This window comes from Cynoglossus semilaevis, chromosome 10, assembly GCF_000523025.1.
Source record: "Cynoglossus semilaevis isolate Cse_v1.0 chromosome 10, Cse_v1.0, whole genome shotgun sequence".
Lineage (NCBI taxonomy): Eukaryota > Metazoa > Chordata > Actinopteri > Pleuronectiformes > Cynoglossidae > Cynoglossus > Cynoglossus semilaevis.
The window spans coordinates 18194478-18221327 of record NC_024316.1 but is presented as its reverse complement, the minus strand read 5'-3'; the positions used below and the strand labels follow the sequence as shown (position 1 = coordinate 18221327).

At 44.1% G+C, this 26850-nt stretch overlaps 4 protein-coding genes across 7 annotated transcripts; all 4 read right to left on the bottom strand.

Moving 5' to 3' along the window:
• Window positions 1-1750: 1750 nt before the first annotated feature.
• fkbp1aa (FKBP prolyl isomerase 1Aa) lies at window positions 1751-4312 on the bottom strand. Its single transcript, XM_008319262.3, has 5 exons — window positions 4170-4312; window positions 4006-4053; window positions 3062-3174; window positions 2725-2900; window positions 1751-2543 (listed from the first exon to the last, which is right to left on the bottom strand). Exons 1-4 carry the CDS (start codon window positions 4204-4206, stop codon window positions 2769-2771), a joined length of 330 nt encoding a protein of 109 aa, XP_008317484.1. The 5' UTR covers window positions 4207-4312; the 3' UTR covers window positions 1751-2543; window positions 2725-2768.
• A 106-nt stretch (window positions 4313-4418) lies between these two features.
• mfsd2al2 (major facilitator superfamily domain containing 2a-like 2) lies at window positions 4419-9155 on the bottom strand. The gene is made up of 13 exons (XM_025059355.1): window positions 8847-9155; window positions 8560-8684; window positions 8307-8439; window positions 7789-7867; window positions 7540-7703; window positions 6911-7001; window positions 6710-6831; window positions 6235-6318; window positions 6070-6153; window positions 5883-5995; window positions 5661-5804; window positions 5405-5572; window positions 4419-5263 (listed from the first exon to the last, which is right to left on the bottom strand). Exons 1-13 carry the CDS (start codon window positions 8994-8996, stop codon window positions 4906-4908), a joined length of 1815 nt encoding a protein of 604 aa, XP_024915123.1. The 5' UTR covers window positions 8997-9155; the 3' UTR covers window positions 4419-4905.
• A 1686-nt stretch (window positions 9156-10841) lies between these two features.
• On the bottom strand, window positions 10842-13587 carry fam110a (family with sequence similarity 110 member A). Of its 3 annotated transcripts, none has more exons than XM_008319260.2 (2): window positions 13428-13587; window positions 10842-12329 (listed from the first exon to the last, which is right to left on the bottom strand). In XM_008319260.2, the coding sequence occupies exon 2, from the start codon at window positions 12203-12205 to the stop codon at window positions 10970-10972; it is 1236 nt and encodes a 411-aa protein (XP_008317482.1). In that variant the 5' UTR covers window positions 12206-12329; window positions 13428-13587; the 3' UTR covers window positions 10842-10969. The 3 variants fall into 3 exon arrangements, with proteins under 3 accessions (XP_008317482.1, XP_016891750.1, XP_008317483.1); XM_017036261.2 differs by lacking the exon at window positions 13428-13587 and adding an exon at window positions 13005-13415; XM_008319261.3 differs by lacking the exon at window positions 13428-13587 and adding an exon at window positions 13028-13415.
• Window positions 13588-14561: 974 nt separating this feature from the next.
• prickle3 (prickle homolog 3) lies at window positions 14562-26844 on the bottom strand. 2 transcript variants are annotated; one of them, XM_017036127.1, is made up of 10 exons: window positions 26792-26844; window positions 20096-20279; window positions 19371-19484; window positions 19136-19273; window positions 18781-18982; window positions 18259-18447; window positions 17825-18139; window positions 17338-17625; window positions 16518-16895; window positions 14562-15841 (listed from the first exon to the last, which is right to left on the bottom strand). In XM_017036127.1, exons 1-10 carry the CDS (start codon window positions 26836-26838, stop codon window positions 15381-15383), a joined length of 2316 nt encoding a protein of 771 aa, XP_016891616.1. In that variant the 5' UTR covers window positions 26839-26844; the 3' UTR covers window positions 14562-15380. The 2 variants fall into 2 exon arrangements, with proteins under 2 accessions (XP_016891616.1, XP_016891617.1); XM_017036128.2 differs by lacking the exon at window positions 26792-26844 and adding an exon at window positions 22999-23195.
• Between the last annotated feature and the right edge of the window lie 6 nt (window positions 26845-26850).

The following is a 26850-nucleotide window of genomic DNA, read 5'->3' as shown; positions in this document are numbered from 1 at the left end:
CCACGTTAAAGTAAAAAATAATTCAACTTTTTATTCTTTCTCTTTGGCATGATATAAAATGATACACTGCCCCCTGCTGGTTGGGGACCCCTGTTAGAGGCCTGAGAGACCTAATTTTACATTTTACAATCAGACATCTTGAAATACACGAATTAGTCACATATACTGCCGGGCTCCAGACTGTGGTACTGTAGTGGTCCACATCAAGTATTTGGAGTTTACTAAATTTTGTAACGCTAGCAGAGCCAGTGCAACTCGCAAACAGAAAACCAAGATAAATCCTGAAAAAAAAAACTTTTGTTGTCCTTTACTGGTGCAGGATCTATTAGTAACTTGATGAGAATATTTTTAAAATGTATTGCTTTGCATGCTGTACATTGTGCTTGTAAAATAAAAATTGCCGACTTGGTCTGGGGCCCTGCACCGACAGCACAGAGTAACATGTCAACACAATGTGCATGTCCACCGATCCCAGAGTTTGACTCAAAATCTCCCGTCTGAATTACGGAAATATATCATCAAGTTATTTTGAGTAACAATGTTGTAATAAGGAACATTTTAAAAAAATGCTATTTATGAGAAGATAAGTTGGTCTTTTTAAGTGTAAATAGAAAATTATTTGGGTTTTGTTTTTACATAAATGTCATCCTGAAAGATGTTGTCATTCATTTCTTGTTCACTCATTTCTGCGGGATAAAGGAGAAATCTTTGTCTAATGTTTAACTTTCTGCCTTCTCTCGTAACAAACGTAACTTTGTTAGCTTTTTAGCATTTATATTGGTTAACCATTAGTAATCAGTCCAGTGCTGAGGATTAGACTAAAAATAGAATGTGTTTTTTTTCTCTTCTAACTCAATAAATTAGTATCAATCGTTAATCTGAATTTTTACTGAGACCAATCTAAAAAAAAGCTTGCTAATATTATTTCAACAAACCGCCATTTGTTGGTTGCCAGATCTAACAATCACAACAGACAACCACAATAAACCACGTAACCAATAAAACCACGGACCAACAGACTGATTGAACTGCCAATAATACAAATTACGGCCAAGATAATAAACATAAATGTTTACTCACTGTTTGTCTCTGTTGACATCGTAATGGCAGCAATAAAACGGCGTGTGGTCAGACATCAGTGAAACGACAGAGCTTTTAGCTTCAAATCCAAGTCAACGTCCAACAGTCAGCGCTGCCTTTGTTTTCTTAAACCAACAACTGTTAAAATCCGACTTCAGAGGTGTAGGTTGTTGAAATGGGATTTAAAACGTCTGTCAAACTTTTTCCCGTGATCCTCCTCGGTCTTTGACCAACATGAGATCAACCTGTCGATTCACCTGTTGACTTGAGACTGTGTTGCCAGATCTCGCAAAACTTCAACCATGGACAGAGTTTTCGATAGTTAGCTGTCTAGTTCGAGAAAAAAAACATACGAAGTCGCTTATAATACGCAGACCTGGCAACTCTAACAATCGATCGTAAACATTACACCATCAGCTGTCGCAAAACAGTCGTAAAACGGCATCGTTACAGTGGCCGCAAAACAATTTCTTCGAATATTTAAATACACGTAAAAATTCGAATTATGGTATTGTAATAATTTAAGTCACTTAAATCGAGAATTGAATTAAATTTAAGTTAATTTTTACATATTAATTTTACTAATTACATCACGGAGGAGTGTTTTATTGCAGATATAACGGTAGATACTGTTTTCGAATAATATTTAAACAAAAGATGAACAATTTTGTTCAAAGTGTTTTAACAGTTTAATATTTGTAAAAATGTTTCAAAACCATTTTGTAACACACTCGGTTCCATAGATGGAAACTTTCCCAAACAAGCAAGTAAACTGTAAGTATATATAATAACTGTAGTATTTCCACAGAGCTAAAGTATGAGCTTATAAAAAACATTATTTACCCTCATATTTAATCTGTTTGAGTTTGAAAATTGACAAACAGTGATTTTAAGTCACATTTTATAAATTAAACTGATGTTATGTTGTGACTGGAACACTGTGCAGCTTTATTTCCATTTAATACAGTTATACCCAGTTCTATATGGTTGTTATTTGGTGACTCCACTTATATAAATGTATAAAAAGTCCTGGTACAAACTAAAACTCATACGTTCCTTCAGACCTGTGGCTGGTACTGTGCTAAATGCTGTATGTTTTTCCGATAACCAAATTCATACAATAACCTTTCTGCATAAGAAAAAAAATGTTTTCTGTAAAAAACAAAGTTGTATATTTCCTCACTCACACTCAACAGTACAATTTAAAAGGCCACACAGCCACAGAGGAGCCTGATTCTGAATGGTTCCAATGGCAGACACACTAACAAAGTAAAAAATACATAATTAAAATACAGAGAAAAACATGATAAAAAATAAATGAGAATGTAACACCTATGACTTACAGTAAAGAGTGATGGATAAATGAAGAGAAGACAGAAAATAATGAATAAGTCCTATGTAGGAATCAAGAGCAGGAATTGTGTTTCGATTTCTTCCTTCGTGTTCCTGGAATAGGAGTCAACCTGCAAAGGAAAGGAGACAAGGAGATGACTTTAAAGGAGGAGACGAGGGCGGAGATTACAGCATATGATGCTTTAAGTCTTTGTTATTGTTTAAATGACAGCTTGGACAAGAGTATGGTCGTGTGAAACAAAGAGTTTTTCAAAGTTTGGCCTCAAAACCGATTATTTTAAAACCACTCACCCTGAAACAACTGAGTGGAATTCAACAAAGTGACAGCGGGAGCTTCAGGCCTCCAGACTAAGCAGCTCCACATCGAAGATGAGTGTGGCGTTTGGAGGGATGATCCCCGGGTGACCTTTGCTGCCATAGGCAAAGTCGGAGGAGCAGGTCAGCTTCGCCCGCTGCCCGACACTCATCTGTGGAGAAGAACAGAGGACGGTAAGAGCTGCTGCTCTGAGATTCAATGACGACAACAACAACAACATCACTACACTAGACAAGTAAATATATCAGTATATCATGTAATAGCTTCACAAATGCAGGAAACCAAACAAGTGAACCAGTCTACACTCCTCACCTGGGCCACTCCTTCTTCCCAGCCTCTGATAACCTCCTGGTGCCCAATCTTGAATTTAAAGGGTTTTTTACGGACACGTGACGAGTCGAACACTTTTCCATCTGCCAACGAACCTGATGAGAAATAAAAAAAAATAAAAACATTAAACTGGTAAAAGATTTTCAATATTGAACAGCACTCGATGGGGGTTTGGTAGGTGAGAACTTATGATGTTATTGTAATTTGGAAACTGAATATTTGTTTTTACTGCCACCTAGTGGATGCATTTTTTTACCGGATAATATTTCAACAATTACCCTAAGAACAGAGAAAATATCGAGGACAGCGGCCCAGAACGAAATAAGTTAATAAAAGTTACGTTTTTTCTCTCTTTCTACATAAAGTTCTGAAGTCGTATTCTGTCTCTACCTGCTTACTTTATGTCAAATGAATTAGAAAACCAACGCCACTGCAAGTACCTAGAAAAATCTAAATTATATAAAATTAATAAAATAACCTTCATTAAATAAATAAACAAGACAGATATTTAGGTATAAGATGGAGAGACGGTTGTGTTTAGGGAGGGTTAACTGAAGCAGTGAAGCTAACATCAGTTGCCTAGCATGTGTGTTTTGACAGCAGATAGACCGGTACCAAATACCCGATCAACAACAACAACAACAACAACTGCCCAGAGACCATGTGTTAGAAGCAGTGACACAACAGTCAGTTGTTATTTGATCAATAACCAATAACCAACAGCAGTCGTTTGTCAAACACAGTCTCTCGCGCTAACGTTAGCCGCTGGACGTCTGTCCAGAACCGTTATCCCGAGCTTCAGATAGTCGGCGGGTTCTAGCCGTTCTAACCGCACACAACGCTGTCTCTACCGATAACTCAACGGGTTACACGGTATTTCGATAAAGTCTTAAAACCGCCCAGAACTCCTGCTACTTCCAACTCACCGACATAATGTACTACGACGCGTTGTCCCTTCTTAGGGAATGTCCGACCTGGAAACGAGACAGAAAAGAGAAGAGAAAGAATAAAAGACGAGTAAAAACAAAACAAAAACGTTAAGAACAGATGTAAATACAACTACAACGACAACTATGAAAGTCACTCTCACCGTCGCCTGGAGTTATTGTCTCGATCTCAACTCCCATTTTTGTTTTATCTCGACCACCCTAACGCTGACAACGGAAGCAGGAGGCAGGAGGCAGGAGGCAGGGGCGGCCTGCTGCTGCTGAGGAGCGAGGGGAGTCCATGGAGAACCGTGAGGTCGAAAGCGGAGGGAGGGAACGAGCGAAGGGGGGCCGGAGGGGGGGGCATAAAAATACTTACCTGAAACAATTTCTGTCCAGTTTTTCGGACGTCTTTGGACCTGCTGTATATGTGACCCTAACTGAACCGAACCAGATTTCTGAGCCCAAACCAAGTCCTAAAAAGAACTACACTCCATTGTAGTCATCGGTATGACTGCCAGGCAAGAGCAGCCATGTTGGCAAATGAACAAATCCAAATAATTAACTAATTAAGAAAAGTGATAACAGATGGTTTATTTCTTCAGTTTATTGGCAAAGGAACCAGGAATGTTCAAATATTTTGGAATGTCACAAGCAACAATGTTGTTGCTCACTGTTGGTTCCACATGTCGGACTCACACTGTTCCAAGAATAGTCATTCTGAGTGAAATAGTCACCAGAACCTGGCACGGTACCGATCATCCGCTCAGGATTTACAGCACAGATGGATGAAGTGTAGCAGTGAAATGTCGTTCTGTCTCTTCCAGTAAAGAAACCTAGTAATAACATGTGGTAAAACAGTCCTGAGTCACAGTCTCCTGACTTTTCCATCAGCGGCGACTACACCCACAGTCCAGTCGACCTCATGTCAGTCCTTCTAGAACCAGATCCTGGAACTCTGCGAGGTCGGTCTGGTCTGACCTTCCTGTCACTGTCCACTCTCTCCTCAGGACAGTGGGGGGGTGTTTTTGAGTCAACCCCTGGTCCACCTCCATCACGTCCACGTGGAGCTGCAGGTGACTTCACCGAGAGTCTGTTTCTGCCGTGGGAAGAATTCGACTTCGACTTTGACGTGGAGCTGGTGTTTCTCTGTGGAGATGACCTCACACCGGGAGGTAACCACTGCACCAGTGTTGACCTCTCAGTGCTTTCTGCTGGGTCTGATGGTGATGATGGTGATGATGATGTCACCTCAGGCCTAATAAAATAAATAATAAAAAGTAATTATGATTTTCAAATGAATGTTATGTCTTAAACTTAACCACAGTTTCATTTCCTTCCATCCATCCATCAATTCATTCATCCATCCATCATCCATCCATCCATCTAATGCGCCTACTTGACTGTGGTTGGTTGTTCTTGGCGCTGCCTCTCGTTGATTGGGTAGAAGTAAAAGAACAACATGGCTACCAGCAGCAGAGCAACAGGAACTCCTGAGAAGAGCACGATCAGAGTCGTCACAACTCCGTCGCCATGGCTACAGGCACCAGCTCTGTAGCCCACAAACCTGCGAGGGGGGACCAAGACTGTGACGGTTGACCATGAAAACACCAACAGGATGAAGATGAGATGAAGGTGAGTGAAGACCAACTGACTGCAGGACCATGGTGGAGAACCCAGCGGACAGGCCTCCAGCCAGTTTACTGCTGAAGGCATAACCGGAGAAGAACAACGGCTCCAGGTCTCTGAAGGACGGGTGTCTCTCGGCAAAGTCGTCCACCACATCTGGGAGCATTGACCTGTGGACGCGGGGACGAGTGAGTCCTTCAAGGTCAACTTCAAGGTCAGTCTGTGGGTGGAGGCCCAGACCCACTCACCATGGGAGCAGGCATGCCGTTGCGACACTGAATCCCATCACGACACAGACGATGATGAAGAGCGGGAGGTTAGTGGGGACGCAGGTGATGACGAGCACAGCTGGGATGTAGAGCTGACGGATGGACAGACGAGACGATGATTGAACGGCAACAAGAAAACCACTCAGAGATACTTCCTGTTACTCACGGAGATTCCGATCAGTGCTGTTCTCCTTTTTCCGACTCTCAGAAGAACGACCTGCCACACGGGAACCGACACCGACGCAGAGACCTGCGGGAGTTTGGAGAGCACTCAACTAAAACTCGCTTCAAACGTAGCTTTTGAAAAACAAGAACTGTGTGAACGTTTTACCAACAGAGCCAGGAGAAGGTACTGGAACTGAGCTCCCAGTCCGGCTGCGTGACTACAGAAAAGTGCGAAATTACTCCAGGACATCTGACATGAAACAGAAGACGATTTACAAAAATAGAAATATTATGATTAGAGATGTCCGATATTAGCATAATTATGTAATGGATCTGTTTTTCCTCCGATAATGAAAACCCGATAACGCAATGCTTGGATTTGCCAGATATGCTGGAATCACTTTAAAAATGTATTTTGTACAGACAATGCTAATTTGTAGAGTGCCTCTAGTGGGGCGTCACAATAAAAGCAGGTCATGTGTTAATTCCACTACACGAATATGTGACCTAAAAATAGTTTTGGGAAAAAAAGGAGCAGCATCTGTTGATATCGGAATCGCAAATTAAGTGTTTAGACAATCTCGGACATCGCTAACTATGACATTACACACACACATTACAAAGCTAAGTATTAGCCGCACCTGAAAGGCAAGAGCGGTGAACACGAAGCCCAGAACCAGCCGCTGGTAGGGAACGTGACAGACGATCATCTTCAGCGACGTCAGGTACGACGGCCGCTCGGTGTCACCAGAGGAGACCAGAGCTGACGAAAACGTAGTTTTATCGTTACTTAATATTTCTGAAGGCGTCGATAAGACGGCGATCCGTCGTTTCTGACTCACCGTTCTGCTCCTTCACTCCAAAGAAGAGAACCAGGCTGCAGAGGAAGAACAGAGAACCCACGACCAGACTGGAGCTCAGGAACGCCCTCCGCTGGTGGGTGGGAAACACACATATGGACAGGTTTGATGTGGTCTTTACATACGGTGTAATGGGAATGTTGGTCGAAAAGTTCTAAGACACAGATTATCATTTCAAAATTTTGTTCTAATTTAATTTCTCACGTCTTTGTAATATTAACCTTTGGTTGTTGTAGATTTAATGTTTAGGCAAAACTAAAGTTTGTTTCCATATGAAAAAAAATCTACAGATCAGGAGAGAAAGTTAAACATGAATAAATGCCGTCAATTTTTCAATAAATATTGAGTTTAGGCCCACAAAATGTCCCCATTGGCAAAAAAGTGTTCCCTCCACAGTATTTTTTTTAAAAGATGCAAATATAGTATGACAGGCACACACACACACACACACACACACACACACCAGATTACAGGGTAATACGATATCCCTGAGACCAGGAGAACACGAATCCCCGGCAACGCAGCGAACCACCTGATATCTGAGCTTTATCTCGACCGACATCTCTCTGATTTCAGAGTTGTTGTTATTTTGTTTTTGTTTGTTTTTTTACCGTTTCCTGCAGTGAAGCCACCTGTGGCGCGGCCGTGCTCTGAGCAGCGTGGTGGACCTGGTGCAGCTCCTCACAGGCCTCCTGCTTCTCTGTGTTGTACACGGACACAACGTGACCCTGGATGATGGAGGCCAGCAGCATGGCCACCATCTCTGCACACATCCCTGCACACGGAGGGAAAGAAAAAACCTGCTGAGCAGCTGTCGTTAGGATCCCCCTGGTGTTGACAATGGGAACTGAGATACTCACTGTAGGCTGTGGCTGAATCTCTGGCTCTCTGGTCTCCACCAAGAAACATACTGAGGGACAGGTACGGGACGTTGTAGCACTGTGGACACAGAGAAGAAGGGGAAACACGGGGATGTAGGTTAACAGCACACAGGACCTGCAGGGGGCACTGTAGTGCAGGAGAAAAATATATTTAAAAAAAGACAAAAATAAGAACCAGAGGTCTGGTTATCATTAAACTGTGGTTATAATAAATCTGACTTCATCTGGAAGAAGATTTAGCAGTGAAAAAAAAATTAAAATAAAACATTTGGACACAGGAATGAAAGGATCTTAAATAATTGTAATTAATTTCGATTAATGTATTATGCAAGTACATTAACTTATATTATAGAATATAACTATAGAACTATATAATATATGTTATATTATATAGTGGCCAATTTAAAGTACAGAAAATAATTCTAGCCAATTCAGGAATTCCTTCTACACCAAACGTTTTGATTAACAGATGAAACTGCGGTTCAACACTGACTGACACTCATCAGGGTTTCAAACAGGCAGGTCGTGGACAGGAACCACAGGACCCTGAGCGGCCGCGACATGAGGCCCGGTGGATGGAACCACAGCAGCAGGTAGGACATGACACCCAGAGGAGTGGACAGAACCAGCCTGTGGGGGGGCGAGGAGGAGGAGAAGGGCAGGAGAGGGGGGGCATTAAAGAAAGAGCCTCTGTGACACAAAGCTTCGAGATAAAAACGATGATTTCATTGGGTAGGACCAACAACCAACCACGGAGTGAGTTTGCCGACGGCCGTCTGTTTGCTGCGGCTCACCAGATATCCAATCAGAGGGTCGGTTACTGCGTCCCAGGCCCGACTCACAAACAGGATCATGGAAACGTAGGACGCATTCATCTGTGGGTCAAAGGTCAAACCAACACTTCCTGTTATTAGTCAGTCTGGTCTGAGAAAAAATCAAAGTGAAATAAAATGGGCATCGCTGCATCAAAAGAAAAATTCTTCGTACTTTTAGAGAATTTTTTTTTAGGAAAAATATATTTTTTTATTTGATTTCACCTGAACAACGTCCAGGAGGAAAATCTGCAGCGAAACTCCAATAGCGACGGCGGTCATCTGACACGGAACGCCACCCACAGCGTAGCATATCTTCCTGTACAGAGGGATCTCTGCTGCCCCCTGTGACGAACAAGGGAAACAGCAGGTCATGTTTAGGAACTAAAAGGAGAAATTTGACAGAATTAAAATATTTTTTCTGAATTCAACAAGAAACAACTGAGAAAACAAAACTTTTCAATTTCTATCTTTTTCCTAATTTCTCACTGGGATCAACAAAGTATTTCTTCTGATCTCACAGTAGAAATACATTCAAACGAACACCTACTCGTTCAGATCAACAAAGTATTTCTTCTGATCTCATACTAGAAATACATTCAAACAAACACTCCCATCATCTTACCTTGTGATGATGATCCGACTTCCCGTCCTCGCTCCTTTTCAGCATCGTATTCCTCACCGTCTGGAAATTACTTTTTAATTCTGTCCAAAAACCCATTCTTGAGAATTAGGTAAAAACAGTTAGACAGCTACAGTCAGACACCGACAACAGCCGACAACAGCCGACAACAACGGTCTGTTGGAGTTTAATCCCCTGGTCTGCACCGACAATACTGTACAATCTGGTCCAACAACATTCTATTGTATGTTCCCCCCACCAATCAGATCGTCTCCTCAGCCTCTGATCTGCACCTCCACAGGACACCGACAACAGCATATGTATATATACAGTATATGTATATATACATATATATATATAAACATACTGTATATGCAGGAAAAAATTTAGATTTCTAAAAAAAGAATCCTAATCCTAATTCTAATCCTAACTCCACACCCAACCCTGGACCAATCCTAATTCTAATCCTAACTCCACACTCAACCCTGGACCTCAGAATCCCCCCTCCCTCAGTGGAGACATGTCCACACCTGGACAAAATGTCCCCAAAATAAAAATAAAAAAAATACTTTTTGTGTTTCGTGAGCTCTTCACATTAACATAGCTCAACACCTCCCCTAGTGGTCACTACCCTTGTATACCAGATGATTCTCGACCAAATCAGTTTGGATTCAGACTTTAAACTGAATTAAAGTTCAGTGGACATCGACCTCCCCTCCCTCCCCCGTCGGCTTCTCCCTCCACTGTGAGCTGTGGGATTCATTTGAAAAATGCCTTGTGGGTATTTAAATACTTGACTGGTTTTGCCCCACCCTGCAGTACCTCGGAGTTACTTCAGCTCGTAGTTCTTCCTGCTCCCAAATGTCAGCTCCACTCAGTCAATACATACACACATATATGCAAACATATGTGGATTCACTACTTTGTTTAAAAAAAAATACATTTCAAGCGTCTAAACAAAGGCAACTTTGTAGTTTTGAAAATGTTCAGTACTCTCAGGTGTACTACAGTATTTACTAAAAGTACTGAAGGAAGCTGTTCAGATTTTTTTATTTTCAAAAAGTTGCTGAAATCTAAGTGATTTTTAAAAAGAAAAAAAAAGGAGTTCCTGACCTGACAGTATCTGTCAGTCATTAACAGGTCGGTGTGTACTGTGTACTGTGTACTGACAGTGCAATGTGTACTGTGTACTGTGTACTGCCGTCCAATGGAAACACCAGCTGAGTGGATATATGAGACGTAAATGTTTGTGTTTGGAAAAACAGCAACACACGGTGGTCAACTCATAAAAAAACCTCACAGGAAGACAACGAAACACAGCGCCCCCTGGGGTCAGGAGCCACAGGTTGAAGACCACTGTCCTAGTCCTCAGTTATTATAACTAATAATAAACGGGTTGGTTTACCAGGACCACACACACATTCTTGTTTTATGCTCTCATCTGTTGATCTTTAATGTTCAATCAAACGTCAAACGGTTGAAAAGGTGCAAAAAACAAAGATCACGACGTCGTCAACAGACTGAACAAAAACATCGTCAAAAGTCGTCAACAGACTGAACAAAAACATCGGCAAAAAAAAAACTAAAACAAACCAAAACAATGAGCTTTTATAAAATAAAAATACAAACTAATTTTTATCAATAATTCAGTTTTTTTCTTCTGTGCAAAAAAACATTTTTTGGAACTTTTTTTTTTGGTTTTTTTTTTCTACAGTTTCACCTGCGCTCAGACGATGGCGCTCTTGTTGCCCCCGTCCCTGCTCTGCCCCAGTCCGTACAGCCACTTGATGACTCTGGCGTTCCTCTCGATGACCGACACGCCGTAGGGTACGCGAGCAGCCGCGGGGACGTCCTCGTCCTCGTCCTCCTCGTTGTCCTGTCGCCCGGACGCCACGCACTCAGACCCGGGGGCGCTCACGCTGCGGAAGCGAGCCATGGAGACGATGTCGGAGTGAGACTCGGTCAGGTCCTGCAGGTCGACGGGGTCCAGACCGCACAGGTTGAAGAAGCGCTCCAGCTCGGTGCCGGCTCTGGAGCATCTGTCGCTCATGTCTGATTTGGAGCGGGTCAGAGACGGGCGTTTCCTGGAGCTGGAGGAGGACAAACGGGTAACGGCTGGAGACGGAGGGGGGAAACCGGGCGGGCGGGGGGGGGGGGTTGGGGAAGGGGAGGACGCAGGGTTGTCGGGTTTGGCCGGACCGACCACAGGCTTCAGCGGGGAGGGGCCGGGCGACGTCCTGGGATAGAAGAGACGAAGGTGAGATACGGCCGGGCGGAGCAGGAACTGGGAGTGTAAAGGGATGGGCTGCAGCGGCTGCCGCATGAACTGGGCCGGTCGGGTGGGGGTCCGGGCGGAGCTGGGCTGGGGCTTGACGTCCACCCTGCGCACCGTCCCCGCAGCTGGAGGTCCTGGAGAAGCAGAACCCTCCGCCGCGTCGGGGCCCGAGGCCTTTAACCGGACCTTAGCGAAACTGGACCAGTCGGTCGGCCGGTCCGGTTTGGGCCGAGTCTGTGACGGGGGTCCGCGTGTCGGCGTGGAACAGTTCTGCTCGTCACTGTCCACCGAGCTGACGGTGGGGCTGGACACGGGTTCGCTGCTGACATCACTGATCAGGCTGGTCAGGTGGTCCAGGTCCAGCTGGAGGCTCTCCTGCCGAGGTTTGGTCTGGGCCGGGGTTTTCCTGGTGGGCCTCAGGACAGTGCTGGCGATCTGGGGGGGCTTCCTGGTCTCCGGGGGCTTCAGCGGCGGCTGCTTGGCCAACGCCACCTGACTCTTGACGTACTTGGCCTTGTCCGCCTCCAGCCGCTCCACGGCGCTCTGCCTCGGCCTGGTCTCCGCCGCTGGACTCTGTCGGTAGAAGTCCGGACCCACGGGCCCTTTGGGTCTCAAGCGTGGGGGCGTGGCCGCTACAGCAGTCCTTGTCGGCTGCCTTAGTGGGCGCTGTAGAGCTTCCACAGGCATTTGAGAAAACTTACTCTGTTTCTCCGTCCTCGTCGTCTTCGTCTTCTTCTACTGCAGAAACGTCTGAGTTCGTCCTCACCTCAGCTGAACTTTAGCTTCCGGACATTTCTGTTTCCCAAACTTCCTGCAACATCAGGAGAGAAGAAGAAAAAAAGACGTCAAACAGGGACTACAAACTTTTTTGTTTCTTTAACATCCAGTGTTCCAGCCCCGGACCACAGATGTCACCCTCCCCCATCTCCCCCCTCACTCCCCCCGTCCCTGCAGCCAATCACTAGGGTGGAACACTCGTCATCTCACAAGTTCATTGGCTGCTGGGACAACAACTCAGAGCCGTCAATCAAACCTCAGACAGACAAACAATAAAGGTGACAATTTAGGCTGAGTCAGTGGAAGTCACACTGAGGAGGGAGGAGAGGGGGCAGGGGTGAGACAGGGGTATCTTTAGAGCTGTCACCCAGCAGTATTGTACACACACACACACACACACAGTAACAGCTGCTGGGAACAATGAGTCCACGTCTCTAAATACAGCCGTCCGTTGTCACGGTCTGCAGACAACTTCCGGTTGAACGACTAGTTAAAAAACAACGACCCGCTCCTCTCTCTCTCTCTCTCTCCACGTCATCAGCCTGGAGACACACACACACACAGGTCACACGTTTCCACCTCAACCGCTGAGCAAACCTGGGTTTTCAACTCACACACACACACATACACGTCTGCTGCCTCGAACATTCCCCACATATTTGTCATTCCTCTGAGGACTGAGCCGAGAGACACAGGTCTCCAGTCTCACCTGGTCCCAGTCTCCAGTCTCACCTGGTCCAGGTCTCCACCAGCGAACCACACGGTGAAGTACCGTCAGTAACAGCACAGACGAGCAGCACTGACACCGCTGTGTAACAAAAGCCGAGTGGAATGTCGGGAGGAGGGTGAGACAAACACCAACACGGCCTCCGAGTGAGTGTCTCTGAGTTAGGAGTTAAAATGTTTGAGTCACTGAGTCACAGCAGTGAAGTCGGGCAGGTAAACAACAGGAGACGTGTCTGTAATGGAGGTCTGTGTCGAGGCAGGTCCTGACAGGCTCCCGGCTGCTGTTGTCAAGGTGTGGGTCGGTAGACGAGGGGTAGAAGAGAGGGGGAGGAGGAGAAGTTTCCCTTTCGACGTTTCTTTACTTTCTAGAACATTCTAGAAGAAATAATAAAACAAAAACCCTCACCTTCAGCTGAGTTCCTCCAGACTCTTCTTCTTCTTCTTCTTCTTCTTCTTCGTCGCAGGTGCCGGGTCAGTCAACCGTCACTGAGGCAGAAGTGAAACAAAAGTGTTTGAAGGACTAACCTGTCTGACAGCTCACGTGTCCCGCCCCTGCTCTCCCATTGGTCCGTTCAATTCTCCACAAGAAAGTACGGTAAACTCGGCGACCACGTGACCCCGGACACGACCGATACTGAGTTTCGGTTTGTTTTGATACGTAAGAAAAAAAAAAACCCGTTTAAAGGAGCAGCAGCAGCAAGGAGTTTATTTAAGAAATAAATCCAGAAAAACCACCCTGTTACTTTAAAGGACACACATCGAGCGTATCAGCAGAAACTGTAGACAAATACTGCACTGAGAGACATGGACCTCCAGGGGGTGCCAAAATGTGGAGCAATATTATATATTATATATTTAATATTTATTATTTATAAAGTATTATTTTATACATTCATTCAACTACATAACTAATGTTTCTAAATCTCCAACCCGCCTCCACTCCAGCTGATAAGTATGTACCTGTCCTCTAGGGGGCAGTGGGAGGTCCAGTCACCTGAGAAAAAAAAAAAAAACTGTCTCTTTTCCAGTATCGTTTTTGCCTCTTTTTCCCAGTATGATGTCGTTTTTGCAGTTACTGCAGTTGATGAAGTTACTGCATTAATATTACCGTGTTCTAATTTGAATTTAATTAAATTCTTTCAGGAAAAACTGATGTAAAAAAATAATTCCATGAAAATCCAAAGTTTTATATAAATAATTATTCTCATGCTTTCTCTATTTTACTGCAGTATAATACTCCATAATTCTTTCAGGAAAAACTGATGTAAAAACTTTAAATAATTATTGTCATGCTTCCTATTTTACTGCAGTATAATAGTCATGAAGAGAAACTGACCAATGACACATTTTTCTTCATTTTTCAAAGTGTCTCTTTATGCAAAATACAATAAAAAACACACATTGAACAACAACATTTAACAACAAAATTTAATGTCATCTTGACGTCGTCTCCACTCCGAGCGTCTGCGTTTGTCTCCTTCGTCCCGACCCGACATATTGACGTCGTCTCCACTCCGAGCGTCTGTGTCCACACAGACCAGAAGAACCCACACCAAGAACTGCATATAAAACTACGTCATCTTCAAGTCGGACGTGATTCGTGTGTCGATATTTTTTTTATTATTATTATTTACAATTCAATAAACACATTTACACTAACGTCTGACTGTTGATCGTAGTATTTCACCGTCCTGATGCAGTATTTAAAACTCATCAGCAACTGTTTGGCCGTGCACTGTAGTACTGTGAAGTACTGTAAAGTACTACAGTCAAATGAATTGCACATAATAAGGAAACATCAGAGGTAAAAAAAAGAACCTAGAACTAATACTCTGTGATGGAGGAACACGTCGTCAGCTGCTGATGACTCTGAAGGTTTGCATATTTAAATGATAACAAGAAAATCCGCTCCACCTGCGTCACTACGTCACATGTTTCATCCATGATTTTTTAAGCAACAATCACCAAAACAAGCTTTGACACAAAGACACGTTTCTGGAAAAAAAACAAAAGTGACAACTGTGGTTCTCAAAATGTGGTACATGTACTTCAGCCCGGGCCCTGAGAAGAAGGACTGGGCATTGAATTGGAGGTTTGCCGGTTCGAATCCCATCCTGCCTGCGATGTATGACCAAGCACCAAACGTAATATGGGTTAAAATTAGTTGTGTACAATGTATGTGTGTGTACAATGACTCCTACAGGTGGTGTTTTGACGCCCTCTGGTGGCTACCGCAGCATCTTGCTTTCTATTCGGAGAAGATGTGTTTGTTCATTACTGCTTTAAATACTCCGACCTCCTCTGTGCGGTGGTTCACACTCAGCAGAGGTTTAAGAGGCTTGCTGCCCCCTGTTGGTCATTAGGAAATGGCACAGTTCTTGTCTTTGTCCTTTGCACTCAGACTCTGAGCTCTTCTCCGGCGTATGCTGCCCCTCAGTCCCTGCTCCCGCTGCACCTCCTTCTCCTGCTCTCCTTCTCTGTCTTTCACCTCCTCAGGCGACTGTTTTCGTAGCTGGGGGGGCAGAGGGATGGGCTTCCCCAGGAAGTAGCCTTCCTCCTCTGAATCAGAGGAAGACGAGCAGGTGGAACAACAGTCGTCGTGTTTGTGACGGCCCGGCTGAAGACTCAGAGACGAAGTTCTGGAGGAGCCGCGGCCGTCTCTGTCTTTCTCCCCTCTCCAGTCGAGGGTGTCCAGCTGGGGGCGATCTGGTCGGCCGAGTCGAGATCTCCATTCTGCTCCAGGGTGGAGGGCGGGGTCAGGATGGGCACGGGAGCGACTCCACCCTCGCCTCGGACTGCGCTGACGGTAGGAGGATCCATCTGGGCGAGAGACGACAGAGACAGAATGACTTTGACTTTTTGGTAAATAATAATAATAATAAGATATTTTCTAATTCCACCTGGTAATATTTTGGACAATATTCTGCAAATTTCTGATTTACTGTGTATTATATTGGAAAATACTTTTCCCAGTATAGTACTTTTACACTTACACAAAAATATCTAATCTTAGATAATACTTCTTGTAATATTCTGTTCAAACATTTTTGAAAATATTTGTTTCAAAAATCTGTTTTTACACTGGTATATTTTGGTATATTTTTTTTAATCCTGTGATTTTATATTAAAATATTCTGAATAATAGTTTTGGCAAAATTTAGTTTTTATTTTGAGCATTTTTTACAATATTTATTTCATTCATAAATGAATTATTCAATTAATTATTTGTTATTTCGCTGGTATTTTAATAAATAAAAATAAAAAATTAAATGTGATTTTGTGATTATATTGTTAAATACTTTTGACAATATTTATTTAAAAAACTTTTATTTAATCTAATGCATGATTTTAGTCAATGTTTGTTTTGTTTGTTTTTTAAAATATTTTTGCCACATTCTGACTAATAATTAATATCATATATGTATTAATTATACATGTGATGTCATGCACTGAAGTTAAAGCCGTAGTCGTGATGATGTCATTCTTTTTTCCTCACCCAGCAGATCCATCTGTACTGGAAGTCCCTTCTGCAGCTGTAACCTGCTCCCAAAACCTCCCACCATCTCCTCTTCCACCTCCTGGTTCTCCTCAGCCTCCTCCTCCTCCTCCTCGTCCTCTCCCTCGTCCTCGTCCACGGAGTAGCTGCTGCTGATTGGTTCTCTGAAGCTCACTCTGGCCGTGCTGGAGCGGGTCAGTAGCGGTGGAGAGTCCGAGGGTCCGCCCTCTGGTGGCCGGAGGTTGGGCGGCGGGGACGACCTCAGTATGGAGTCTCGAGTCTTGACGGGCAGAGGAGGTGGAAGGGTGGGTGGGGGGTGGAGGGGTGAGTCGGGGGAGACATGGTGGTTCACCTGTGGCTCTGTCTGAGGAGGGAAGGCTGTACGAAAAAAAAGGTAAAAAATGTTTAAAATAAAAGGCACGTTTTTCTGTACATGAAAAGTTATCGTCCTCTCTTTTAAATTAATTATTATGATTGTTGTGTAGTTTTTTTTGGTCAGTTAAATTAAAAAGAATTCCAGATTAATAAGATTAAAGACTAATTATTTTTCACATATAAAGTAAACAGTAGACTATGAATCAAAAAGTCATTTCTATATATTTAATTCTGTCTCCTTCCTGTTTTTTTTTTTCATTCCTAATATTTTGTTACATCTGTTCTTAATTCTGTCTCCTTCCTGTTTTTTTTAATTCCTAATATTTCATCTTTAAATGTATCAGTTATTCTTCGTCAGACGTCCTCAGAGTCAGAACATCAGTGTTGAAGGAAAACCTGTTTCTTTACAGGAGACAATAAACTCTTTGGATCCTGAATCTCATACCTTGCAGAACCTGATTGGTCTGTTCCACCCAGTTCCTGCAGTCTTTGGTCGTCAGGGTTCCTCTGCCGTTCTCCTTCTGCTCCCCGTTCAGCTGCAGACCGCCGACCGCCGAGGCTCTGCCGGCCGTGTTCCCGGCCAGGAGACTGTAGTAGGGAAGGTCGTTAGGCCAGGACGGACCACGCCCGTTTCCTAGATGAATGTGGGGCAGGGGTGAGTAGGAGCCCCTCGGGTGAGGATGACCACCGGGGGCAGGACCGCCATTTTGGACTGGAGCAGTGCAGTGGACACCTGGGAGACAGGGCATTTTAAATTTTTTATAAATAAAACAAACACTGGGGACATCAGTGAAAATGTTCTGTTTTTTTGTATTTCGTTTTTTTTTTTTAATAAAATGTCATAATGTATAAAAAAAATTCAAATTCAAACAAAGTTATACAACAGCAACATCAATGTTTACTTTGAATTCTGTCATTGTTTCAACATTCACCTCTACTCTCCACTGCCGTGTGAATGCAGTCTTTTGCGGAGATGCTGACGCCCTCTGGTGGCTTCAGTGGGGACCCGCACTGTGGCTGCTGCTGCTGTTTCCTCTGCTCAGCTGGTCTGCTCTGCAGCGCCGAGTCGCAGGAGTCGGAGTTGTTGGGGTCCTCACCCAGGGAGCAGGGTCTGGAGCAGAAGATGAGGCCGGACCGGGGCAGGAAGGGTCGCCCCAGCAGGGGCAGCTGACAGCGGGCGCAGCAGAAGCAGGCCTCCACCGCGTGCCAGTGCTGACCCTCGTACGTCATCTGGCCCTGGTCGATACCTGACAGGAAATGATGTCAGAAGATAAGTCGTATACGTTGGTGAACAGAATCAATGTTACAGTCACTGATTCTTTTTGGCAGAGGAGAAGACGATGAAAAGAACACCTGAACTCAGTACCTATGTGTCCTCTGCAGGTATCGCAGTACTCTGCGTACAGGGACTCGTAGCAGGAGCAGCAGTACGGCCGACTCTCCCTCATGATGTAACGCTGCCCCCCCAGGGCAGCCTCACACTCGAAACAACAGAAGTGCTTCATGTGCCAGTATCGTCCTTCTGCTTCAGTGCATTCATCGGCCAGAATGATCTACGGTCGGGAGTTAAACAGGAGTAAAACAGGAGTAAAGATTAAAACTGACAGCCTAAATACAGTTAAACAGGAGTAAAACAGGAGTAAAACAGGAGTGAACCAGGAGTAAAGATTAAAACTGACCTAACCTAAATATATACAAACTAACATACATATATGTATACGTATATACACATATATTTACATATACATATATACACATATATAAATACATATATAATATGCTATACATATATATTTACATATACACATAAATACACACACATATATGTCTATCATATTAATCTTAGTCTTAAGTGAGGTTTCACACAGTGTTAAATGAGTATCTCTGGCGTCACAGGCCTGGCAGCGAGGCTTCAGCCTCTCGGCGTGGTGCCGTCCACAGTAGATCTGTCCGTCCTGGTAGAAGTAGATGAGGTCCACCAGCAGCTCGGTGCAGGAGGCGCACTGGAAACACTGGGGGTGCCAACAGCTGCCGTGCCCCGCCCGACTGGCGAACACCGCTATGTCCCCGCCACAGATCTGTCTGCCACACTGGAAAAGAAAACATGTTTTTAGGGAGTGGGTGAGGCTCAGGGGGGAGAGGGGGGAGGAAATGGAGTTCTGTATGATATATTATTGGAGCCAAACATTAGCTCAAATGATATAATAAAATATAAATTCCACATTTGCAGCCTCTTGCCCCACCTGCTGGCATATCGCCCCCATCATTGTCACAGGAAAGAGCCTGACGATGCCGCGCCCCAGATTTTCTTTTTTCCTCTGCTGACTGAAGAGACGCAGCTCCTTCTTCTCCTCCTCGTCCAGGGAGCTGCAGTACTGAGGCTGTGGGAACACATGGAGCTCCGTCAGTGAACCACCGATCACTGATCACTGATCAATGGTGATGACCAGGTTGATTGACAGCAGTGATCCATCTTACCTCACTGTCGTGGGCCGGCAGCTGGTGCAGCAGCTGTTTGATGCGGTATCTCTCCCCTGGACTGTTCACGTAAGGGACTCTGTCCTCTGGTAAACAGCTGAAATACTGGTACACCTGAGGAGACCAGGTGTAGACCAGATCATGGTTAGAACCTCCATTACAGGGTTAGCATGTGGCCTATAATACAGCCCAGTGTTAGGTCCTATATACCATTGTTTCCCAAAGACTGGGTCGCAAGATTTTTTGAGGGGGTCATTTCGCATCATGTTGCCCAGGAGTTTACAAATAATGTCTAGTGACTTGGGTTGCCAGAAAAAAAGTTTGGGAAACACTGCTATATACAGCCCAGCATTAGACCTGTTACATGGCCCAGTATTGGGCCTGTTTTTCAGCCTAGTCTTGAGTCTATAATACAGCCCAGTATTAGGCCTTATATCCAGCCCATTAATATGTCTGATATGAAGCCCAGTATTAGGTCATGATAGAATGAAACACTTTCTCTAGTGTTTTGACACCAGATATCCTTCCTAATGCACCCCCCACCCGCAGCCCAGTATTAGGTCATGATAGAATGAAACACTTTCTCTAGTGTTTTGACACCAGATATCCTTCCTAATGCACCCCCCACCCCCCTTCAGCACTGCAGGACTAAAAACCACAGCGTCTGTGGTGTTCCCCTGGTCTGTGGGCGTCACCGACCTCTGACGTCTGTTCTCTGCGGTTACCTGTTCAGGCTTGAGTCCAGGTGGGACCCAGGCGTACTCCTCGGAGGCACAGCCCGAGTCATCGTCAGAGATGGAGTGTCGGTGGAAGTCTGAGACCAGCTTCGTCATCATCTTCTCCAGCTGCCCCGGCACGGAGCGCACGGCGTGCTCCTCACGCACACACTTGCAGTGCACACAGATCTTCCTGTGGAGACAGTCACAGAGCGCAGGTTTCACTCCTGCCTGCGGGGGGCGACTCTCTCAGTTTTCATTATTGATTTACAACATTTGAACTAATCAGGTGTCAGATCTGTCCTGCAGGGGGGGGTCTCGTCTTCTAACTTCAGGTTATCAGGTGTGAGGTTTAAATTAAAACTCATGCCAACGTGTACTGCATTACCAGAAAAAAAAAACCTCTTGTGAAAGATTTGGGGTTTTTTTCTTTCTTCATTTATGAAGACTTCCTCAGGCTTCAACAACAGCAATATATAAAAAAATATATATACTCCATGTGCCAAGAACAGTACTCCCTGCTCCTTTAACTTCATTAATAACAGACTGTTGATTCACACTGTGATTTATCACCTGCAAAAACAAGACGTTACTGGTCCAGCATCTGGTCAGTAAACATATAGGCTAGTAAACATGTATATATGTACACATATATACACATACATATATGTATGTGTATATATGTATATACTGTAAATATATATATATATATATATACACACATGTACATATATATGTATATATATATATGTCAATGCTAATCGTATCAATCTTAATCCTATGTCAGGTCTGAGGTTCAATACCCAACACAACAACAATGCAGTCAACTAATCCTCACGCCACACTCGCGCGGCCGCTCCCAAACGTCTGTCGCCATATTATTTACGATCACACTTTGTCACAAACAGGCCCACGCACATTCTTGTGGTTGACTCAACGACAGCATTACCAATACCACGAAAAAGGGAAAAACAACAAACAACTCCACGGCCAATTATAACCAACCTCGGTGAATTAATGATTTTATATCAGACCAACATCACAGCTGCAGAACCTCAGACACACAGGAAGTGATGTCACTAATGATCAGTCAGTCAAGCTGAGGTAATTTTCTTCCTTAATTCAATGACTGAGACACAGTATTCGTCTGTGGGATGTACTGCGTGTGTGTACATCTGATGTGTACTTGTTACGTAACCGTCTGCCAGCTGCAACTTGTGGCTGGAGTTCACACAGAGCTGCTCCATTACAGCGCCCCCTCCCCCACACACCGAGCGCTCGTCCTCTGATCCACCGTCTCACACAAAGGTTGGTGACGCACGGGAACAACTGCATGTCAGCACAAATCTGCCCCGTCCTCCCGACCCCCGCGTCAAACCACCCCAGGCCGCGTCAAACCACCCCCGGTCATGAAGAAGAAGAGGAGAAAGAGAAAAAGAAGGAGGAGAAGGAGAAGAGGAAGAAGAAGAAGGAGAAGAAGAAGAAGAAGATGAAGAAGAAGAAGATGAAGAAAAAGAAGAAGACGTGTTTTTCTGACCGGCTTAATTAAATTTGGGTGGAATGAAGAACTACAAAAAAAAAAGTTGGCACAGAGTCTGGTTTACCACAAGGTAAAATCCACATCAGTGCCCCCATGTGGCAACAATCCCTGCATTGTTTCTGAATTCCACTGAGGCTATAAATATCCTCAGTGAACAAAGGAAATAAGATCAAATACAAATCAAAGACATTTTCTCAAGTACAGGTAATATTGAAATTTCAATTCATTTGCTTCAATGCGGACCCTAATGGAACAGTTCTTCGGCCTCGTGGGGGGTGCCGCCCCCCATTTTGAGAAACCAAAGCTCTAGTTGTTGTGCCAGGAATATTGTGTGACGCTCACCCATAAGATCTGAGCAGCAACACTTTGGTCTGAAGAATTAAAATAGGCTGAAACAGTGAAACATCTGGGAAAAAATCTTAAAAAACAGCTGAAAACAGCCTCATAAATTAAACAGAATACAATAAAAGATAAGATATTTTTTATAAATATTGTTAAATACATTCTATGCAAGGTTGGGCACTAACTTCCTAATAGCGCCCTCTGTAGTTTAATGGTGTGCGTGGTGAGTCAGGTGGCCATTATTACACAATTCTAAACTCTACCAGCAGGGGGTGGGAGGACACAGCCGGAGCCTGACACGGTGGGACAGATGGAGGACACTTGTGTCCACCACCAACACAATCCTGACCAACACTCGCCCCCGCAACAAACTGTTAGCAGCTACGACTGAACGACCTCATCGTACAGAACAGATACACCGGAGTACTACTGCATACACGTAGTACTACTGCATACACGTAGTACTACTGCATACACGTAGTACTACTACGTATCCACTCAAACAACACACCCTCGTGTTGGTGCAAAACAATCATTCACATTTAGGAGAAATTAAAGGCTAACGTTTACCCTGATCCTGACGCAAAACTTCACACAGAAAGACAGAGAATTGAACCAGCAAACTGTTGATTCTCTGGTTGTAAGGCAAAGGTATAAACCACTGCACCCCCCAGTGTCATCCAGACTATGACATATTAACATCTGTGGAAATAGTTTTTTTTACTTTTATCCCTAACAAACGAACCATTAATTAAAACAAAGATCATGAAATAAAAAATATTTTGATTATTTAATATTTCTAGTAACAAAGTGCAAATTACAAACGAAGCATTAATTAAAACAAAGATCATGAAATAAAAAAATATAATATTTGGAATATTTAATATTTCCAGTAACAAAGTGCAAATTAACTTCAATCAAATAAATTAAAATGTAAATTTAAGGAACGTCTTTCAACAAAAACACACCAAAAGAGTTACAAAAGTTACTTCTACAAGTATAATACTTCTAGTACTAGTAAAGTACTTACTCATAGTACTACCTACAGATCGATGTACACGTCCAGATACGCTGCAGCACGGCTGACAGACTGTGGTTGAACTCCGACCACTAACCCTCTCTGTTGTTAACTAACCCGCCGACTAACGACTGTTGGACCATGACAGACCAGGGTCACGTCAGAGGAGCTGCCGCTGCCGCTGCCGCCCCTCACTGCTGCCCATGTGGTAACTACCCTGTCTGCACTGATCTTTTAATGTCTCCACCCTCCCACCCCCTCCCCTGCCATTAGGCTCTAACAAAAGGACTAAACACACACACACACACACACACATTCAAATCCCTTCTTTAAATCATTGCAGTAACAAGATTTTTTTTTTCAGCTCCAAAACGTTCTGCCTTTGTTTTACAGACATCAGTGTCGGGGGTAAGAATCCTGACCAGTAACCACGACGCCGCCTCATCACTGATTCACAACAGATGGACAATTGTTGCTTTGACGCAGTTCTTCTTCCAAACGGAGCTGATTCTGAGCGACGCTGTGCTGCATCTGTCGGAGACGAAAAAAAACTAAAACTGTCTGTGGAGAAACGTCACGAACGCAGCACGGACTGCGGCCCCGCTGAGGACACTTCTGTGTTCTGAACCTGTTCCAGCTCCTCCTCCTCCACGACTTCTAGTCTTTTTAAATCGTTTGAACGTCTGTCAACAACACGGCCTGGATCAAAAGGCCGTAAAACAGAACTGAAAGTGATTATCAGTTCTGAAATGATCATTTATTCGCTGCAAAGACTTAAGGTTTGACTCTTGCAGACATTTGGAGGAGACACTGCAGACTCTTCTACGACAACTGAGAGACTGGGGGAATCGAACACTGAACAACTGTGCCTGACGGGGACGATCACAGAGGTTTGGCGTAACCATCTGAAGCTGATGAAGCCACCAAACTCTCCCACAAACTACTGTGGCGTTCCTCAGAGAAATGTGGCGTGCCAGAGTTGGCCCCACGGTAAAAAGTAAATCGTTTCCGACCTCTTTGTTTGACGACGACGATGAAGATGATGAAGGTGAACAGATTGGTCTGAAAAAATAAAATGAAACTAGTTTAATTTGACTATGATTATTGTTGAATGAAGCCTGTTCCTCATTAGCCCCAGTTATGGTTGTTATGTAATACTTCCACTGGGGGCACTGCTGAGTTTATTTCGACGTCAGTTTCTCAGACAATGACAAAAGGTGGCGATAGTGTTCCTGCTCAGTGTGAGGTCCAGGGGGTCCGGGGGGGGGGACACTAAAGACAGAGCAGCATGTGGACGGAGAATTATTCTGTCCCTTTATGGACAAACATGAGCCATACGGCACAACAACACCCCCTAGATTCTCCAGTGGTACTGCACTTTTTCCAGAACAAACCTTTATGAAAACCACCAAGTTAGACATGTAGCCACGCAGACGACCGACCTACTTGGCCTGAAGCATCAACAAGGCGTTACACACATGCAGATCTGGCATCTTCGCCCCTGACACACCAACGGATTCCTCTGGCAGCTGAAAACAAACCTCCTCAGCCAGCGCTGCCTGGTTGGGAATTGTGGGTAAATTCTAGGGAAAAGTCCCTCAGTTACTTGTCCGACATGTCCAGTCCAACAGTAGATTTAATTTTTTTAATTTAAATTCCTCAGTGCCCTCTAACAGACATCTGCCCCACAGTTTGGGCATCGCTGCAGTGCAGAGACCAACAAAGTAGCTCTTGTCTGAATATGAGCTGAATCCCAACTTCACTGTAGTCTAGTGACCCCCGCCCAGTCTTCAGACCCCTCCTCTACTCATCAGAGACTCAGTAATGACCACGAGGGCGGTCTGTCAGACAGAAAACGCGACTTTAAACACTTTTAAAGCCAGGCGGGGGACCTGTGGGTCAAACGTAACTTAATTCCCCCAGTGCTGGGCAGGGGAAGCACCATCTGCCCCCCCTCCCCCCCCCACACCCCCTGTTCAAGCTCAGGATGAAGATGGATCACTTCCTCCTCGGTGAGCGTCGGCAGCTGAGCCTGCGGTCACTGGTCACCGAGCTTCCTCGTCAGGGAAGGTGCGACCGTGAGGCCGTGATTAAGGCGGATTGAATTATCATCAGACTGATGAGATCAGGCAGCTGACCCTCACATAAATCCATCATCTCATTATCTAAAAAAAAAACATCCAAACAAGAGCAGATCTTTCTTCTCCTCTGACGCTCAGAGTGAAACCAGTCCAGGAGACTCAGCAGAGACCTGGTACCAGACTGGATCCAGAACTGGAGGCTGAGACTGGAGTCAGAGCGGAGCGGAGCGCACATGTTTTAGATTACATTCTAACTTCTTTTGTCTTGCCCTGAATAGAAAAGATACAATTACAGTTTTTGGTTACAAGAACTACACATTCTTCTACCTGTTTTTTTTTTTTTTTTACTCGCTCCAGCACTAGACCAGTTTTAGCTGCACAAAGAACAAAACAACAACTGTGTACAAATATATAAATATACCCACATTTAGCTGTGTGTCAATAACACTGACTGCACCTTTAATGACCCACATGCTGTGACTGGAACCATTGGAACCGTGTTGTGGTTTGTGGAATGGTTTTAATTAGTTAATGAAAAAAAATCTGTCATCTACCAGAAGACAGTGACGCAGAGGTGCACTGTGGGAGATTTGGGCCGCATTCCATTTCTAATGTCGGCCACTATTATCACTATGGTAACAAGACGGTAGAAATCTAACCATAACAACAGACGTGCTCAGGATTAACCAGTCTTTTCTCTACACTATCACCACAACTGATCACCATATGTTATACTAACTAACTAACTAACTAACTAGCTAGCTAACTAGCTAACTAACTAACTAACTAACTAATTCTAGTAGCACCTAAAAGCTAACCATATTTTCTCCTACATTCTACAGCCTTTAGCAACATGCTAGTCATCCCTAAATCTTCTACACAGTTTCCACACATATAATATACATATATAGAGTGTTAGCAGAACGTTAGCACAACGTTAGCACAACGTTAGCACAACGCTTGCAGCAGCTGAGAGAAAGTGTTCCGTCAACATTCCAAACATTGTTTGATTCTAAATTAAAAATGTAGGAATCACAAAAATGAGAGGTATTTCAGCTACAGAGAATACTGCGTTGGTACACAATAAAACTACGTTCTAGAACATCTATAGACGGCTCAGCTTTACGTCACTTTTTGTCCGGACGAACACAAAAGAAAATCATCTTGAATATCAAACGACACAAAGGTTTTTTCAGCTTAAAAGCCTTCCTGTAAGTTAATACAGCACACGGCCTTGTTCTCAGTAAAGACGGAAAGAAGTTAATACAGCACACGGCCTTGTTCTGAGTAAAGACGGAAAGAAAGAAAGAAACAATTAAAAAAAAAAAATTATAATCTACTGCATCCACTGTACACGTCGCCCAGTAATGACTGATAATCCTGCACTTACTGTAGTTTACCTCCATGAACCAAATGCAGCTGCTGCTCTGGAGGATGATCTGTCCATTATTCTACAGTCTGTCCTCGTACAGAGAAATATTTATCTGCTCAGAGTTCTCTGTTAATCTGATTTCCATTACAGTTGTGAAATAAATGTTAAACAAAAAACAGCCCTGGAAAAGCTGTGATGTGGAAAAAATACCAATAAATTGTTTGTTTTTTTTAACTCCGAAACATTCTATACTGCAGCGGGGAAGTCAGAGCAGTAGAGAGTACTTCCTGGAGAGAACACAGAGAACACACAGTCATGCTAATCTAATGTTCAGGGTTCCTGCCGTTCGTACCTCCATCCGTGGACACGGAAGCCGGGGCACTGGTCTCCACACTTCATACAGGGCTGTCC